Source organism: Melospiza georgiana, chromosome Z (genome assembly GCF_028018845.1).
Source record: "Melospiza georgiana isolate bMelGeo1 chromosome Z, bMelGeo1.pri, whole genome shotgun sequence".
In the NCBI taxonomy this organism is placed as follows: domain Eukaryota; kingdom Metazoa; phylum Chordata; class Aves; order Passeriformes; family Passerellidae; genus Melospiza; species Melospiza georgiana.
The window spans coordinates 82,056,464-82,073,710 of record NC_080465.1 but is presented as its reverse complement, the minus strand read 5'-3'; the positions used below and the strand labels follow the sequence as shown (position 1 = coordinate 82,073,710).

Sequence of the window (17,247 nt, the reverse complement as noted above, 5' to 3'; positions counted from 1 at the left end):
GCTTGTTTTCACTTTCCTTCTGCTTTCCAAAGCCTTTGTTTTTGTTTGGATCCTGCCCCAGCAAGGAGAGGAGCTGTTCCTCCCCCTGCAGAAGCGCTGCTGCTTTGTCTGCCCCGTCGCAGGGGATGGAGGCAGAGCTGCTAAATAAAGCACTTCATTTAAAAACAAGCAGGAGGGAAGGAGGAAAATCGAGGTGCCTTGAGCATGCAGGTCTCAGCTCTGCAGAGCCCTGGTGTGAGGGTTACAGGGCTGATGCTTTGGGTGCAGCCGGTGGCAGGGACGGTGCTGGAATTCAGCCCCGGGGCAGCTGCTGCTGCTGCCCGGCCCCTGCTCCTCGTCAGAGCTGCTTTGAAGCCTCGTGCGCTCTTGCCATGCCAAAATAAACTCGGAGTCGAGGCTGTCAGAGCTAATCTTCATCTCTCTGCACTTTGCCCTCCCCGCTGCTGTTGCACTGAGGGGTGGCTGTGCTCACACCCTGGGTTTTGGCAGTCCTGGGGACTGTCCCCAAGGTGCCCGGTGGTCAGTGCTGACCGCCTTGGAGTGACCTGAACCACCTGCTCACTGACCCTCAGTGAGGGTCAGGGTGGGCCTGAACCACCCTTAGTAGCAAAACTTGACTGAATTTCCCTTTCAGCACTCTGTGCTGCAAGAGGTGGGCATGGCTGAGGCTGCTCCAGGCCGAACCACTTGGCACTCCCTAAAAACAGCAAGCAGGCTTTTCCTCCCCAGGCACTGCTCGACCCAAAATACAGGTTTGCATCCCAAAGTCCACCAGCAGGCATTTGTGTTCTTCTCACCCAAATGGAATCTCTCTAGTGCCCCTCTTTTTTTTCTTTTTTTTTTTTAAAATATGGATTTCTGCTCCACACACTTTTTATCTTTGGATAAAAAGCCAGTTCTCAGAAGCAGAACATTCTATTTGTCGATGCCAAAAGGTCCGTAGGCTCTCTCCCTCTCCTTCTTTTTAAAATATTATTTTAATTTATTACTCTTTTTTTTTTTTTTGGACTGAAAAATGTGCTGTCTCCTGCCAGCCTTTGCTCTGGTGCAAAGTTTCAGCACTGGGGGGTCACGTGAGGTAAATCAGCAGAACACAAACCCTGCTGTTATTGACTAAACTTTGCCCGGATCTCACCTAATCACCAACCTGACACGTCTTTAAAGCTCCAGCTCTTTTCCTGTGAGGAGAGAGCTCAGCCCCACATCAGCACTGGAGCAGCTCCTGGCATCCTTCTGCTTCAAAGGGTGGGATTTTTGAACCCTTTGGATATAACTCATGCCTGAGCGATTGCTTGCTGTTACATCCCAGTTATTAAATTGTATTTTCTTTTTCTGTGGTAGCAGGTTTACTGCTTTTTCACATTTTTTTTTTCTTATTTTTTCCTAGTCTGATAGGATCCTGCTGTAATTTTCAGTTATCTGAGAGGTATTGCCCAAATTTAGGCTGTTGTTAACTCTCAGCAGGATGGTTTTTGATGTCTCTGTGTGAAGAGCAGGCTGGATGTTGTGGCTGATAGAAAATCTTTCCATGTGCACAAGTGTTTTAACAATGGGACCACTCAGCTCACAGTGAGGTTTCATCCTCCTAGCAGCTCTGAAGGCAGTTTCTTCTCTCTCCACTTTCAGTCCTAATGGCTGAGTGTTTCCAAAGGACAGCCCTTCCAACAAAACGATTTAATTTCCCTCAGTAACATTTTGGGCACAATCTGTTGGCGACTCTTTTATCTGGCGTGCCATCTCTAGGCTTATAACCCTCTTTGATGTGGCTCATTCAGGGGAAAAATGGCATTACACACTACCTCAATCATTCAGATGTCAGGGAGGATATTGCATTTGACTAATCGGGGGAAATTTGGGAAGATTTAGTAATGCCAGGAGACATGACCCACTTCCAGTTAAACGCTTTTCAGACAATAGAGATTGTGCTAAGTGGTGGGGGAGGGAGAAACACTCACAGACTGGAAAAAACTAATAGTTACTTATAATTTTAAATTTTGTTGTGCTGACCCTTTCCTAGATTCAGGATGGGCTTGTTTTCTTTTTCTGTTTACGTTTTTTTTCCTGAGGAAAATATAATACTGGTACTAACTGGTTTTCAACAGATGTGTGTTATCTGGAGATGACCATCCCTGTGCTGTGGGTGCCTGTCACCTTTGGGATGTGGCTGAGGGTGTTGGGAGCTGTGGCTCTGGTCCAGCTGTGGGTGACCAGCAGTGGCTGGGGATGTAGAATGTGGTGTGGGAATTGATTTTGGGTGTCCCAGCTCAGGAGGGTGCCCACCTGATGATGTGCATCCAAAGTACATAAAGAATATTAGTTCACAAAGCAAGATTTAAGTGTTTTTCTTGTGCTCCAAACCTTCAATGTTGCTCATTCCTCATCCTGCAAGTGTCTGGCCAAAACCAAACAGAAACTGCAGAGGTGCAGCTCTGTGATGTTGTAAAGCTGCGAGATAGCCAAACCTGAGTTTGTAGCGTATAAACTTTTACTTCAAAGGCAACAAAGGAGAACATTCTTTTAAGAGGTAACTCCGTAATTTTTAGCGCTGCAAGTTCTGTCAAGCAGCTTGTGGCTGTTGCTTTGTGCAAGGTTTTATCTTTGCAGCCATGTGAGCTGAGCAAAAGCAACTTACTCTGCTTAGAGCTTATTAAAACCCTTATTAAAAACAGTTCTGTAATCCTCCTGAAGTATGGCAACAACACTTTGGTCTCACTTCCATGTTGCAGCTAAATTAATGATGTAGCAGTGTGCAAGGGGCTGCTGAAATGCAGACACACGATATTGCAAGGTCCTGGAGTGAATGTCCAAGCTGATGGAGCAATGTCAGAGCCCATCTGAAAAGGGGAAGGGGAGCTGTGCTGCATGGGCAGCGTTTTGTGGCAAAAAGTCCACCCTAGGGGTGTGCTGGAACTGCTGCTGTTTTCTGGAAGGGGGTCCAAGTCTTCAGCCTTTGTTGTTGTTTTCACTTTTGTGTGATCATTCGGGTGTAGGTGTTTTTTAATGCTCTGCTTTTGCCTCCAGGCAGGATTCCACTGCTCTCCTTCCACAGGACACAATCCACTCTTGTTTTCTGAGCTGCTCCCCAAAAGCTCTTCTTTAAAGAGCCACATTATAATGTGACTTGAAGCTTAGAAATAAACTTCAAGTATCTTCACCGAGCAAGTTAGCACCTTCCTCGGGTTAAAATCTTGTTTCTTCTGCCTCCAAGCTTCAGAGCCGTAGACTGACATGTTTTAGATGCATCCCTGTTGATAAATACTGCTTTTAGGTGCAGTTACAGAGATGGCTGGAAAAGACGCAACCCTGACGCTTGTCTAGATAAATTAATTTCCTCTACACACCCCTCTGGGTGCCTGAGTTGGTCACTGGGGGCTCTGAACTCTGAGCTGCCCCTGAGAGACTCAGGAGGAATTTCTGCAGCATTAGCAGTGGGTGCTGGATGCCCAGAGCTCCTGTGAGGTTTGGGGGGCTCTGGAGCCATGGCCAGGCTCGGGCTGGGCAGGAGGGTTTCCTCCCTGATCCCTCTCACCTGCCTGGGAAGCAGCTGGAAAGCTGGGAACAGCTGAAATGTGCCTGGGATCTGGACAAACCTGTCCTGGCGTGGGGCTAAATTTCAATAACAGTTAATTTGTCTGGGAAGGGAAAAGGCCACTTTGGAAGGACTTGGCTTCTCTCCTCCTGTTCACACAAAACAAATGTAATTTTTTCAAGTCAGGGCAGAGCAAATCAGTTCAGAGCTGAAGCAGAGCTCATATTTTGAAAGCTGAAGAGCTTTTGAAACACGCCAGCAGATGGAAGACGCTCTGGCTGCATCTGCCTTACCTGCTTTAACCCCATAAACAGCACTGACCCTCGTCTCTTACAGGCTTTGTACATAATTAATGTCTGATTTGAAAGCTGGCTGCTCTGTTAACACACTTGCCCATGACTGATGCTTGGAGCAATCTCTTGGGAGCTGCAGTGCCTGTGCAGGGCCTGTGTTGGATGGCTGGGATGCATTAAGGATGTTTAAGTTGTTGGATGGAAGCAGGCCAGTTAAAAACAGTTAAAGACACAGCTTTTCCCACCCTTTTGGAGGCAGAGCTCGGGGAAAGCTGAAGCCCCTGTGGGTGCTGTGTGGGTGCTGTGCTCTGGCACAAACCAGCAGTGAGGGGGTGGGTGCTGTGTCCTTGGTGCCACAAACCCGGGCTGAGCTGAGTGTGGGTGTGAAAATGCAGCGGTGCCCTTGGCCACTACACCAGCCCTGAGTGTCTGTGGGGCTGGAGTGACACCTGAGATCCTGGAGGGTCTCTGCAGGGGCTGTGTGTCCTTCCAGTAGCCAAACACTGCTGGTGCTGGGGTGGTGTCCTGTCCTGCACTCTGTCCCTCGCTGTCCCTCCCAGCTGGGGCCTTCAGGGCTGTGAGGGTGCTGTCAGCCCCCTGAGCTGCCTGTGAGAAAAATGCCAACCACTTGTGTTTAAAATTTAAACAGTTTAATAGTAATGAAATGGTTATTATATTAGTAATATAATCAGAGGAATAAGAATTTGGACAATTGGGATTAAGGACAATACGAGACAAAAATCAAAAAGTTACAGACAGTCTGGGTACCTCTTTCTGGGCAAAATAAGCCCAATAAAGGACGCATGTTAACAGAGGATTAACCCTTAACAACAACAGCCTGTTGCATATTCATACACCTGATACATGATGCATAAATTCCATTCAAACGCAGGATTTTGTCTGATCAGTGTCAGCTTCTTCCTCTGAATCCTAATGGTGTCTTCAGGGCTGAGCAAGGCAGGAAGAAGTTACTTTCTTCTGATAATGGAGCAATAAATTCTCTTTCTCTGAAAGATTTAGGTGTCCTGTGGCTGCTATCGGGTACAAGTACCTCATTCCTTTCTTTAAAAAATACCCCACATACATAATTTCTATTTTAACATTATGTTATAACCTAAAACTATATTGAACACACTATTAAAAAAATTAATACAGCATAACTTTCTACCATAACACATATATAATATTCTTTTTAATATTTGTGAAAAAATCAATAATAAAATACATATTTTTCACACTTGGGTGGGGTCAGCGGCTGCTGATCTCTCTGCTTGTGTTGAACATCCCTTCCACAGGCTCACAAACCCCCCATAATTTGGGGGATTTAAGCAGTTTTGGGGGATGTCTCTTGCATTTTATTCCTGCAGACTGCTTGTAAGACACTGGGGATAAATTTGCTGCAGCAATAAAACACAGGTTAGGAGTGATAATGGTATTAACTGTGGCAGTCTGTCTCACTACCAGACCAGCCAATAACCTCTTCTATCTTGTGATGAAGAGAGATTTGTGGCTCATTTTCCCCTGTGTCAGTGCAAAATGAGATGTGAGCTTTCTCCTGCACATGCAAATCCTGAAGGAAGTGTCGGTGGTGTGGGGAAATCCCAACTTTCCCAGACAGAGTTCCTGGCTAGAAACAGGCTGTGGATATGCTGAGGTTTGCTGGCTTCCTTTGAAACAAAGCCCAGGTCTTTGCTGGTAGATGGACAGAGGGGAAACCTCCCCTCTGAATGGGCTAAAATGCCTTTTGAGCAGGTTAAACTGCTTTCCTGTGAAAACAGCTTTTGTGGAAAGCAGTCCCTTGGGATTCTTCACTGGGACATCAGTGCTGGCAGCCAGGAGCTGGCATTGTGGATGTGCTGGTGGCAGCCAGGTTGTCCCCAGACGCTGCACTGCTGTGGCCATCAGGGCTGGCCTTGCAGACCTGGCAAGGCCCTGCTGGGACATGTCGTGTCCTGAGCGATGTGGCTGCTCTGAAATGCATCAGTTTGGAACTCAGATCCACAATCCTACAGCTGGAAACGCCAGCAGCTGAAGGAGCATGGAAATTTGGGGCTTCTGCAGACCCTCTGTGGGGAAATCGCAGAATCACTGAAGGGTTTGAGTGGGAAGGACCTTACAGTTCATCCAGTGCCACCCCTGCCATGGTCAGGGACAGCTCCCACTGTCCCAGGCTGCTCCGAGCCCCATCCAGCCTGGCCTGGGACACTGCCAGGGATCCAGGGGCAGCCACAGCTGCTCTGGGCACCCTGGGCCAGGGCCTGCCCGCCCTCCCAGCCAGCAATTCCTAATTCCCAATGTGCCAGAATCTGTGCCTGCCCTCTGGCAGTGGGAGCCATTGCCTGGGTGCTGTCCCTGCCTGCCTTGTCCCCAAGGGCTGTGCAGTGACAGAAATCAATGACTGAAAGCTCCAAGGAAAATGCCGAGGGATGTGAGGCCTGGGCTGAGCTGGGCCTGCTCTGAGGGATGCTTGGCGTGTGGCTCTGCTCTGCTCTTCCAACCTGATGCAGGGGACATCCTGTCGCTGGAAGTGACCCTGATTTGCAAATACAACACAGGGAGGATGGGGAGAGGAGGGTAAAGCAAATATTTGCCTTTCTGCGGCTGAATCCATCTCGCTGATGCTCTGATAGGTCATGCCCCTCTCACACTTGAGTCTCTGCTCTTACTAGAGTATTTTTGTTTATACAAAGTGAGTCTTATCTGCACCGTAGCTGGGAAGTGGGAGGCTGTGCTCTGGCAGTGCCTTTATAAATGCCCTGATAAGGGCTCAAAAGCCAGCCTTGCTGCCTTACCAGGGAGCAGGAGGTGAGAGGTGCCATTGGGAGGAGGGAAACTGAAGCAGTGAAGACTGGTTTGGTATCTGGGGTGAAGAGGGCCTGGATGGCACCTCTGCATGGTGGCAGCACTATGCCATGACCCAAACTGGGATTTTTTTTTTTTTCTTAATAAAGTATCTAAATTGGAAATTTTGCAGCAGCCTCCAGCTTCACCCCAGTGTGGGATGGAAGGTGGAGCAGCTGTGAGGGGACATGAGCTGCTGCACATCTGTTGGGAGTTTTGTTCAAGCATGGCTTAAAGAAAAAGGCCATGAAGGCATACAATTGAGAGAAAAGTAAAAGGTAGTTGCAAAGCAGTTCCAAAGCAGTTCCCAGCCTGACTTCTATAAACAATTAAAACAATTAGACTCTTTCAGGCATCATTGTATAAACAATAAAGTTCTCAGGCAGTCTTCTCATAACAAGTGTAACACTCTCTCTGAGAAAAGATGGCACCCTGAGAACAGATGTAGAAGTTTTGAGAACCGTTCATATCACAGTGAGAACACTGGTTTTGTTTTGTGTAAACAATCAACGGTGTAGTAAAACAAAAAGTGTAGTTAGAGTTTTCTCTGTTAGCCTATCATAAACCTGTATTTCAGAATATGCATGAAGTTCGTTAACACTATTATTTAAGCTGACTGATCGATCAATAAATTGAGTTCGATGCATCACAAGATAGTCGTTCTCCCCTCACTTCAACACACATCTCTCTGCCTTTTATAGACCACATCCCCTTTGGACAGGCTCCCAAATCCCTGGTGCATCTATGAGTGTGCTTGGCCTCTTCTGATGCATCTGGATATTGGGGAAAATTCCTTTGTGGAAAGGGCTGCCCAGCCCTGGCCCAGCTGCTCAGGGCACTGGTGGAGTCCTCATACCTGCAGGGATTTAGAAGCTGTGTGGATGTGGCAGCTGGGAACACGGGTCAGTGGTGGCCTGGTGCTGTGAATGACTGGATTTGATGGTCTGAGGGCTTTTCCAGCCCAAATGATCCCGGGGCTCTGTGGTTTGGAGGCCCTGTGGGACAGGCCCATGCTGTGGTGGTGCTGTGGGTCACCATGAGGGCATGCTGGCAGTGACTGAAGCCACGTGAGTTCAGCTGTTCCTGCCCAACCACTGACCCCTGCAGCTTGAAGGAGCTCAGCTATTGGGACTGACTGTTTTGTCAGAAAGGGCAGAAACCTTTGGTCTTGTACATTCTGAGCTGGGAACTCTCAGCATGATTGGCAAAACTTTGCTTTTACAACTAAATAAACTTGAATAATGTAAAGTTTATTCAGTTTAGTTTTTTCTTCTTCATTTTATTTATCTACCTAGCAAAGCATGAGGTCATCCCTTAGAGGAGGGAGAAAGGTGGCAGAGCAATGTTCAGTAGAGGTGGATTTGAGTTACTCTTTAGCCCTGGTTTGAGTGAGCTCATGACTTGTCTTCTTGCACTCTGAAACTGCTATAACTTCAAGATGTATTTTTATTTGTTTTGCTGCTTTTCTAGTTAATAATAAATGTTTTCCTCACCTTGGGTGGTAAGAGTAGGGGTAACTAAGCCTTGAAACAGGGTAAGAAGCTGAGCTGATGGGACACCCTGGCTTCAAGGCAATGGCATCAGCTGCTGTGTGACTGTGACTCCTGTCCTTCCCCCAGGGAAAAGCATCCCTTGGGCAGGAGCTGCATTTCCTGCTGTTGGGGCAAAGCTCCTTGGGCCCGAGCCAGGGAATGTTAGTGGGAACAGAAATCTGACAGCTGAGGTGTCCCTGGGATATGGGAAGAGCAGAGCTGAGGCTTCCCTTGGTGGCAGCCCCCTCTGGAGCCTGTGCCTGTTGGGGAATACAGAGAAGCTCCAGTGGCACAGGGAGAGTGTTCATGTGAGCACACACATCTCCTCTTGGGACAGGGATGTCCTGCTTGCCCACCCCAGGGTGGCTTTGTTGTGGGAATGGGGAAGGCAGGAGCAGCACACCATGGCTGAGATAGATTCTTTGGGTTTTTTTTTAAATCTGTTTTTATTTCCTCCTTCTGTTTGGGTGCTTTGTTCTGTGGACACTCCAGTGTTTCATGAGAGCTGTGTTTGATCTTCCTGGGAATGTGTTTTTGTGTGCAGCTGTGGCAGCCACCCTTCCAGAGGGAAGAGATAACCTTGGATTTGCCCAGCTCTGCTGGGGACACTGCCAGACCAGAGGAAAAAAAAAAAACAAAATTCAAACTAGAAGGTTAAGGCTAGAAAAGACGCATTTTGGGGTAGTGATTTTTTTATTTTGTTGGGGTTTTTTTTTTGGTTGGATTTTTTTCCCTTTTGTTATTGGTGGTGGTTTTTTTGTTGTTTTAGTTTTTTTTTAAGGGGGTTCAGGTGCCCTTCTTGCCACCATTTTCCTACATGGGTAGGCTTCTGCATGTTGTTCCCCTTCCCTGAGCCCTTCCTCCAGAACACAAATGCTGCTTTGCCAAAGGCACCACCTCTCAAATCACCTTCTGATTCAAAATTCAGGGGTGGATGGAGATATTCTTTCCTGTATCCTTCCTCATTTATGCTTTTGTCTCCCCTACCCTTGTTGGAGGAGATTGGATGTGGGATTTAGGGGATGCTTTTCCACCAAGTTGCTGTGCGGTGTAAAGAAGAGGCTGCAGGATATGAGTGTGGGAAGATCTGGAGAGCCAAAATCTCAGAATTTCAGCTGGACAGCTAAAACTGTGAGGGAATGAGAAGGAAAACAGCTGACTGTCCAGCCATGCTGTGCCTTGCATTTTATGTATTAAAAAGAAAACCAGTGTTAGCTCAGCAATTGCAAAATCTTGCAGATTTATTTCACAGGAGAGAAGAGACAAAGTGTGCATGAGCATGGAGTAACTCCTGATACAAGTGCTCCTCTGAGATCTGGTGTCAAGACAGCTTGGGAGCACCAGAGCCATCACAAACCACATCCCCAAATACCTGGAAATTGCTGCAAGAAAGAAATTTAGGAAGAAGTTCTTCCCTGTGAGGGTGGGCAGGCCCTGGCCCAGGGTGCCCAGAGCAGCTGTGGCTGCCCCTGGATCCCTGGCAGTGTCCCAGGCCAGGCTGGATGGGGCTGGGAGCAGCCTGGGACAGTGGGAGCTGTCCCTGACCATGGCAGGGGTGGCACTGGGTCCCTTCCCACCCAAACCATTCTGCCATTGTGTGGAAATGCAGGAGCAGTGGTTCCCTCCTTCTCTCTGCCCTCCCATTCCTCAGCAGCTGGGAGCATCTGAGTGCGTGTTCACTGCTTCAGTTACTTTAATTGAAAATATTTATTCCAGCTTTATGTCTTGATCACTGGGGCTGTTCTCCAGGTGTCTAATATCTCTTTTCTAACAGACCTTGTTGCTGGAGTTTTTTAATTACCTCTGGTGAAACGTTGCTCGTGTAAATCCCTGGTGATCAATTTGTTTTCCTTCAGTTGCTCAGCAGTGAAAAGGATGCAGAGGTGGCCCCAGGGGTCTTTCCAGCATAACCCTCTCACTGGAAAATGCTGAAAAATGTCCTGTAACTTTAAGTCAAACCCCTTTGAATTAACTATGCCTGAGTGATGTTCCAAGAGGGGTTTTAATGCCCGAGTTCTGGAGATGTGAGAGGTTACTGTGCAGGTTGATTAATCCAATTACTTCTTTTGAATAAGGTTAACAGTCCAGTCTGGTGGAGAGGTTGCACTGCAATTAACAGTGGATTTTGGTGCTGTTTGGGTACAGTGGTGCCCAGTGGGGAGGATGGCTGAGCTCAGGAGGTGGGGAGGGATGTGCTGTGGTGGCCTGGATTTTGGGAGACGCTGGTGACACCCTGAATGCCACCGGTGTCACCGCAGTTACAGCCAAGGAGCAGCCACTGCTTTAAACATTTCCAGCTGAAAGCCCTGCTGTCCCCTGGCTGCATCCCTGCACCCCAGAGCTCCTCCCAGGACCCGGCATTTTCATCTAAAATCATCTGATGTGGGGTGGTCACTGCCCTGGGAAGTGAACGTGCTTGCGAATTTCCATAAAGCATCACAGGGCTGCGTTACAGACACAAGACTCTGAAAACCCAAGGAAAAAATGCCATTTTTGACTATTTAATTAAACCCAAAGGCTGTTTTTAAGCTATTCGTTACCAATCAGCTGTAAATGGTGTATATTGAGAATGTTTTGGATCCAGCTTATTTTCACCAAGGAGTGGTGAACTCACATGGATTTCGGATGGAAAAGGGGACAGTGAAGGGAAGGTTACATCACATCACTCATAAACATCACTGCTAAAGGTTTTGATTAATTGCGAATTACAGGAGAGAAGGGTAATTAATGCCAATCAAGAGGGATTTGCAGAAAGTAGCCTGGAAGGATTTCACTCTTGAAGTATGACAGGCTGTTCGGTGAAAGTCATGCTACGGGGACACTTGGCCTCTGCATGGAGTTTTTAGTTAAAAAAAGACAAAACCCTACTCTGTAAAACCCCAATAACCTTTATTTTAATTAAAAAAGCTGTCTGCATATCTGAGCTGTATGTGAAAGGCTCATCCTGCATCCAGGATATTTTCATGGTCCTGTGCAATGTGGGAATTTTTTAATCAATCACTTGCAAGGAGAGGTGAGGAGTCCCGGAGGAGCTGATTTGGCTGGGTGGTGCTGGGTGTGCCATGAGCACCCGTGGGTGCTGGAGCCAGGGAAGGTGCTTGGGGAAGGGGTGCTGAGCTCCCTGCTCCAGAATGCTGATGCCCACAGCTCCTCCAGGGAGATCGGCAAGTGAAGGCAAGTTACCTGTGTGGGCTTTATCAACAGATTTTTGCACTTCCCAGGGACTCTGCAGAGATTTTGGGGGCCTGCAGAGCATGCCTCTTTCTGGCAGGGGGTGGACACTGATGGTGAGCAAATAGGAAGAGCTTGCAGGGCTGAGCCAGGCCTGACAGAAGAGAAACTCAGAACTTTTGTGGGTCAATGCTGCCCTGCTGGATGGACCCCAGGAGCTGGGCAGGGGACTCACAGCAGCTCTCTGGGTGCTGGCACCTCTTGGAGCTGCTCTAACCCCAGTGAAAACACTAAGTTTTGAAGGGCTTTGCAGGGTTAGGTTAATTCTGCCGTGGGGCACATGCTGTAACTGCAGGCTTAGCCCCACAGAGGGGAGAGCTGTGTCTCACCAGGCTGCTCCAGCCCTGGCAGCGCTGCTTTGGAGCCTCCTGGGGCAAGGGGCTGCTGTGCTCAGCCTGGTCCCGGCTGCAGAGGGCTGCAGAGACACCCCCGAGTGCTGCCAGCTCCCACCAGCCCGGCCCAGCCCTGCCCTGCACCCTGCTGGGGCTGCTCTCGGGTGTGTGTTAGGGCAGTGCAGCTGACAGTGCACATCCCCTGTGCCTGCAACCTTGCTTTGGTTTAATTGCTTTTCAAAGGGTAGAGCAGCAAAGTGAAGCCAGAAGTTGCTGCACTGCCCAGAGCAAGTCGTGGTGTCACAGTCCACGAGGCAGTGGCTCCCCATCCCGGGAGGGACTGCCTTTTTTTGCCTTTTTTGCCCCAGGTTAAAGACCAGATTGTTTATTTGCACTGTCCCATAGCACCTGGGGCTTTACGTACTTCTGCAGTATCGGGTGACTTACTGGAAGAGGAATTTTGCAGCTGGAGCAGGGCTGTGAGTGCACTCAAGACCTTGACGCTGAACTTGTCACTCCTAATTAAACCTGCAGTAACGAGCGACGCCGAGATGCCACAGAAGAAGTGGCGGGGGAGATGTTGGGAATACACGAGTCGTTGGCTGTTAGTTACATGTAACACTATTGATTAGTCTTGGAAATCGTCCTGAAAATCACAGCTAACTAAAGGAAAGCCTTCAAGGGTACCCCCAGTGTTTCTGTTCTAGTGTCAGGGCCTGCCTGCAGCCCTTTGTGCTCGGTGCCAGTTTTCTGTCTGCCTTTGGTGACTTGGGGTTGGTGCAATGATGAACTGAACCCTTTTAATGCCCCTTCATTAGAAATGCTTCTAATGAGCCAGTGTATAAATGCTGCAGATGCTGCTTGTCCAAGCACTTCTCAGCTGCTGTGACAATTTATGCAAATCATCATCGGAGTTAATTTGGGCAGGGGAATAAAGTTCCACAAGGAGAAATGGAGCAGATTTAGTGCTGGTGGGACACTTGGAGCCATCCATCAGCGTGACAGCTCTTCAGGGGGAGAGGAGAACATCCCTGTGCCTCAAAGGCATCAGTGAAGCACATGGTTTGCTCAAATTCAGGGGCCCCTGCAGTGTTCGGGGATGGAGAGGTGCTCCCCAAAATTTAGGAGCCCTGCCGTAAAGGAGGCATTGTCCGGGTGTGCATTTGTGTGTTTGTCCTGGGTCCATCTCCACTAGCACGAGGATGATGGGGAATATGAGGGGTGGTGTATGCCCGTCTTCCCTGGCTCTGCTGTTTGTTTTTGTACATTCTTATCAGCCCTGGGAAACACGCAATTTGCTCGTTCTCATGTTGAGGAATTAGAGATGCTCCTGCAGAGTGCCACTGTCTTTCCCTTTACATTTAACACCCTCAGCAGGTTAGCACTTTCATTCTGTAGCTCAAAATGATATTTTTTGTGCTTTTTAAGAAGTAAAACACTATTTATCCTTTTCCCTATCCCCAGAGCATGATGCTGTTGTAGTGTGTGTCCCCCACTCGGAGCTGAAATGATGATTTGCCAGTCCTTTTGGTGTTTGTGGGGATTTAGGGTGAGGAAGAAGTTGATCTTTTGCTACTAGAGGTCCCTGTTTTGAGTGCATACCCTCTGGGCTCGTGCTGGAGAGGCTGGATTTGTGTTTTTCCCCCACCAGCATTTGGTGCCGGCATCGGGCAGGGCAGAGATGCGCGACCCTGGGCCATCCCTGCCTGCCCTGTCCCAGGCACTCTGCCACCCCTCGTGTCCCCTGCGAGGCTGTGCCAGCTGGTGGTGCCCAGCAGCAGGCAGAGGAGCCAGCCCAGGCTGAGACACCGGGGTCAGCAGGTCCCGCAGTCACGGCACTGCTTAGGGAGCCCTGACCTAAATTTGAGCTTGGCTTGTCTGTCGGGCAGGGGAGAAATTGCTCCTGGGATGAAAGCCTCATTCAGAGGATGGGAAGGCGAGGATTATGGTTTGCCATCTGCCTCCATATTCAGTAATGTAAATAATAAAAAAAAGGTAATGATCCACAAGTCCCTCAATGGGGATATTTTGCTGTGTCATGGACAAGGCAGATTTTTCTCCTGAGCCACTGCCAAGTGGGGCAGAAGGGAAATTTAAGGCTGCAGGACACCCAGAAGAGGCCCCTTTCCATGTCCCCCTCCTGCCAGCACACATCCAGTGGCTCTTCCCAGCACCCAAGGGTGCTGCTGGTTTGCAAACACAAACAATTGGCCACAGCAGAGTCACTCCTTCCACAGCCGCCTGTGGGACCCTGCTGCCTTGGGCACAACGGCAGAGCCTGGCCCAAGCCACCTGTGCTGCTCAGCCCTGCTCAGTGCCAGCCAAAATTAATGAGGAGAAGTTTGTTTGGTTCAGCACAGAGGCTGAGAGAGAAGCTGTGCACATCCAGACGGGGGCTGCAAGTAAAATCCTTTGTTTGTTTGTTTGTTTGTTTGTTTGTTTGTTTGTTTGTTTTATATCTGGAAGAGCCTCTTTAAATGATCTCTGGGGAGTGATCTTCAATACTAGTTTAAAAAGGAGGATAGGGAACAGAAAAATGACCCCCCCTGAGTGTGTGGTATGGCCACTTTTAGTTCCACTTACAGCTTGTACTTTCACTATAAAAGAGCACAGTTTGGGAAATCCTCAGTTTTAGTAATAGATAGCTTGTGAGTGAGAGCTGGAAGGTGGTTGTTGGTCTGTTTGAGTGTAAGCGGCTTAACCATTCACATGCTGGTTGTGTAAATATAAATATTCTCGGGAGGCCAGGGCTGACATTTAGGCTGGTTTTTCTTTTGTGTGTATTTTTTACCCTGTTTGAAAGCACCCAGCAATACTGGACACAGAACAATATAGAATTAGGTTAGCAATAAACCCACTGCAAAGGGAGAAAAGTAGAAGTGTGCTTGCTTTACAGAGAAAAATATACAGAGATTTGTCCTGATTTCCACCTTGTTCTAGTTAAAATTTGTGCATTCACCTTTGATTTTTTTTTAAATCATTGCTTCTGTTTTCAATAAAGTCCTTCCATAGGATTTTCTTAACCTGCATGGAAGAGCCTTTGTCATGACATACTGTGTCTTCACCTCTGTTACTGAATTCCCAGTGGTGAGGGGAATTGCTATTTTACTAGTTATTGCTATTTTATTGCATGAAAATGCAATACTTTGCTGCTATTTTATTTATAATTAATTTCATTCTGGGTTTGCTGCTGTGCCCTCCCTCTATCTGCAGTTTGTTGGAAGGACCCGCCTGGAAAAATGCCCTTGACCCAGGAGCAATGAAAACTTCCCGGGGGTCAGCTGTGAGTGTTGGCATTCCTGAAATAACTCAGGGGATAAAAACCCAGCAATAATAACGATGGATTTGCTGATGTCCAGCTCTCTGTGAAGACTTGCAGCAGCCAAACAGCCCAGACGAAGCTGAGATCCCTAGTTTTTAATATTTTTTACCTAATGGAAGATTATACAATTTTCTTAATGTAATGAAAATGATGCTCAGTCCGTGGAGTTGTAAGTCCTTGCCTGCATCTCTCCTGGCTGAGATGGAGCACGCTGCCCAGAGCTTGCTGGGAGTGCCTTTGGCCAGCACTGAGGGCTTTGAAACAGTAAAACAAGACCTGCCTCTTCTAATTTAATGTTGGTTTTAATCTGCATCCGCAGCGGCAGCCTGCTAAAATCTAAATCAAATCAGGAGGTGGGGATTGAATTTATTAAGCTTCTGCTTAAGCTGTGGCAAATAATGCAGGAGGCAGTGAGAGCCCTGTATGACTTTAGTTTTATTGGGGATCTGGTTAAAAAAAAAAAATGACACAGTAAACCAGGTTTAAAAAAAAATATATTTTTTTTAGAGGCTGAGCATGCAGAGATATTTCTAGTTAATTTTAGCATATTGCTTAAAGGCATCCTTGAGGACTGAAGGGATCTTTTTCTTAAAAAAACAAATTAAAGAAAGAGAAAATGTATGGAAACTCGGGAGAGTCTGGAGTTTGAGTGGCTTGCCCAGGGTTGTGTCTCCCGAGCGCAAAGCCAGGTCAATCCTTCATCCCCAGTGCTCTGAGATGGGGCCGTGTGCCCTCTCCCTTAGAACAAGCTCCTCCGGCAGATCCGGAGGCTGTTAAAGCTCTCGGGAAGCCTGAGCAAGGCTTGTGGAGTGGTGAAATGATGCTGGAAATGTGATTATGGAAGCAGCAGCTCACAGGGCTGCTCTCCCCACCCATGGATGGCTTTGGTGACCCTCTCACTCGAGTGGGTTGGTTTGTCAAAAAGAGGGGGTGTGAGGCAGTTTGGGGGGCAGGCTGCAGAGGTCAGAGGCAGGGAATGCAGGGGAGTGAGGGTGGTGAGCCCAGCGTGGCCCCACCGAGGGCTGCCCCAGCCTCCTCAGGCTCTAACTACAGCTGGCCTCGTGAAGATGGGCCCGTGACAAAGTGCTTGGATTCCAGCAGCGTGTGCCTGACATATCTGGGATTTATGGCTGGAAGGGAGGGCTGGGATGGGGGTTTGTGCGGGAGGGCAGAGGGAGGGGGGGAGCACAGCAGGATGAACGGTGCTCCCCTCTCCGGGTGTGTGCGTGTGCACGCACCACAGGAGAGCATTAGAGATGCTTGGGCAGCTGCATTCACTCACAGCAAGCAGCCTGTGCTAACAGCCTCCGGCTCTGCAGCAGGCTGGGAGCTGCCTGACCACCCCCTCGGTGTGGGGAGTGCCTGACCACAGCTGGAACCTGCTAGCCAGGGTGTCCCCAGGGCCCCTGGGGCCTTGCAAACACCTCTGTCCTGCCTGGTGCATGCTGTCCTGTGTGGTTCATTCTGTCCTGTGTGGTGCATGCTGTCCTGCATGGTGTGTTCTATCCTGTGTGGTGCGTTCTGTCCTGTGTGGTGTGTTCTGTCCTGTGTGGTGCGTTCTGTCCTGCATGGTGCGTTCTGTCCTGTGTGGCTCATTGCACGTGTGTGTGTGCACAAAGTCTGGGAAAATCAGTTATTATAATTATTATAATAATTGTTGTTATTACTACTACTCTGTGGTGCTGTGATGAGGGTGGCCGGTGATCTATGGAGCCTCCCACCAGCAGGCTGTGGGCAGTGGGTGCTGAGAGCTGTCACCCTCCTGTCACACCTGGGTGCCTCCTGGCTGGTGATGAATTGCTGAGGGGGGTGGCCCATGGGACCTCTTGCTGCTGCTGCAGCTGTACCCAGGTTTCAGCCTCTAAGTGTTGATAGGTTTCCCCATTCCAGGCTGCTCTGGGGTCAGTGTGTCCCTGTCTGCAGCCACCAGTGCAGGCAGGGCCAGGGCTCAGCCCAGCCCCGTGTGCAGGTGGAACATTTGCAAGGTTGCCAAGACCAGCAACACCTTGTGTTTGAAGCTGCCCTGAGCCGGGTACATCCTGATCCTTGGCTATTTTGGGCACCTCTACAGTGTGTCTGAATCTCACTTTTTGCCAGCAGAGAGCTGGCACTGGATGAATCCACAGTGGACCCCAACCAGCCCCTTCCCCACTGCAGCCTCCCTTCT

At 48.8% G+C, this 17,247-nt stretch overlaps 1 protein-coding gene across 1 annotated transcript in view; it reads left to right on the top strand.

Annotated features, from left to right (window-relative positions):
- The window catches only part of MYO5B (myosin VB), a 145,522-nt gene that overhangs the window by 10,142 nt on the left and 118,133 nt on the right, over nt 1-17,247 (top strand). Inside the window, exon 2 of the mRNA XM_058044585.1 lies at nt 14,972-15,041. Coding sequence (XP_057900568.1) covers nt 14,972-15,041 — 70 coding nt within the window. The remainder of the gene's footprint in view (nt 1-14,971; nt 15,042-17,247) is intronic.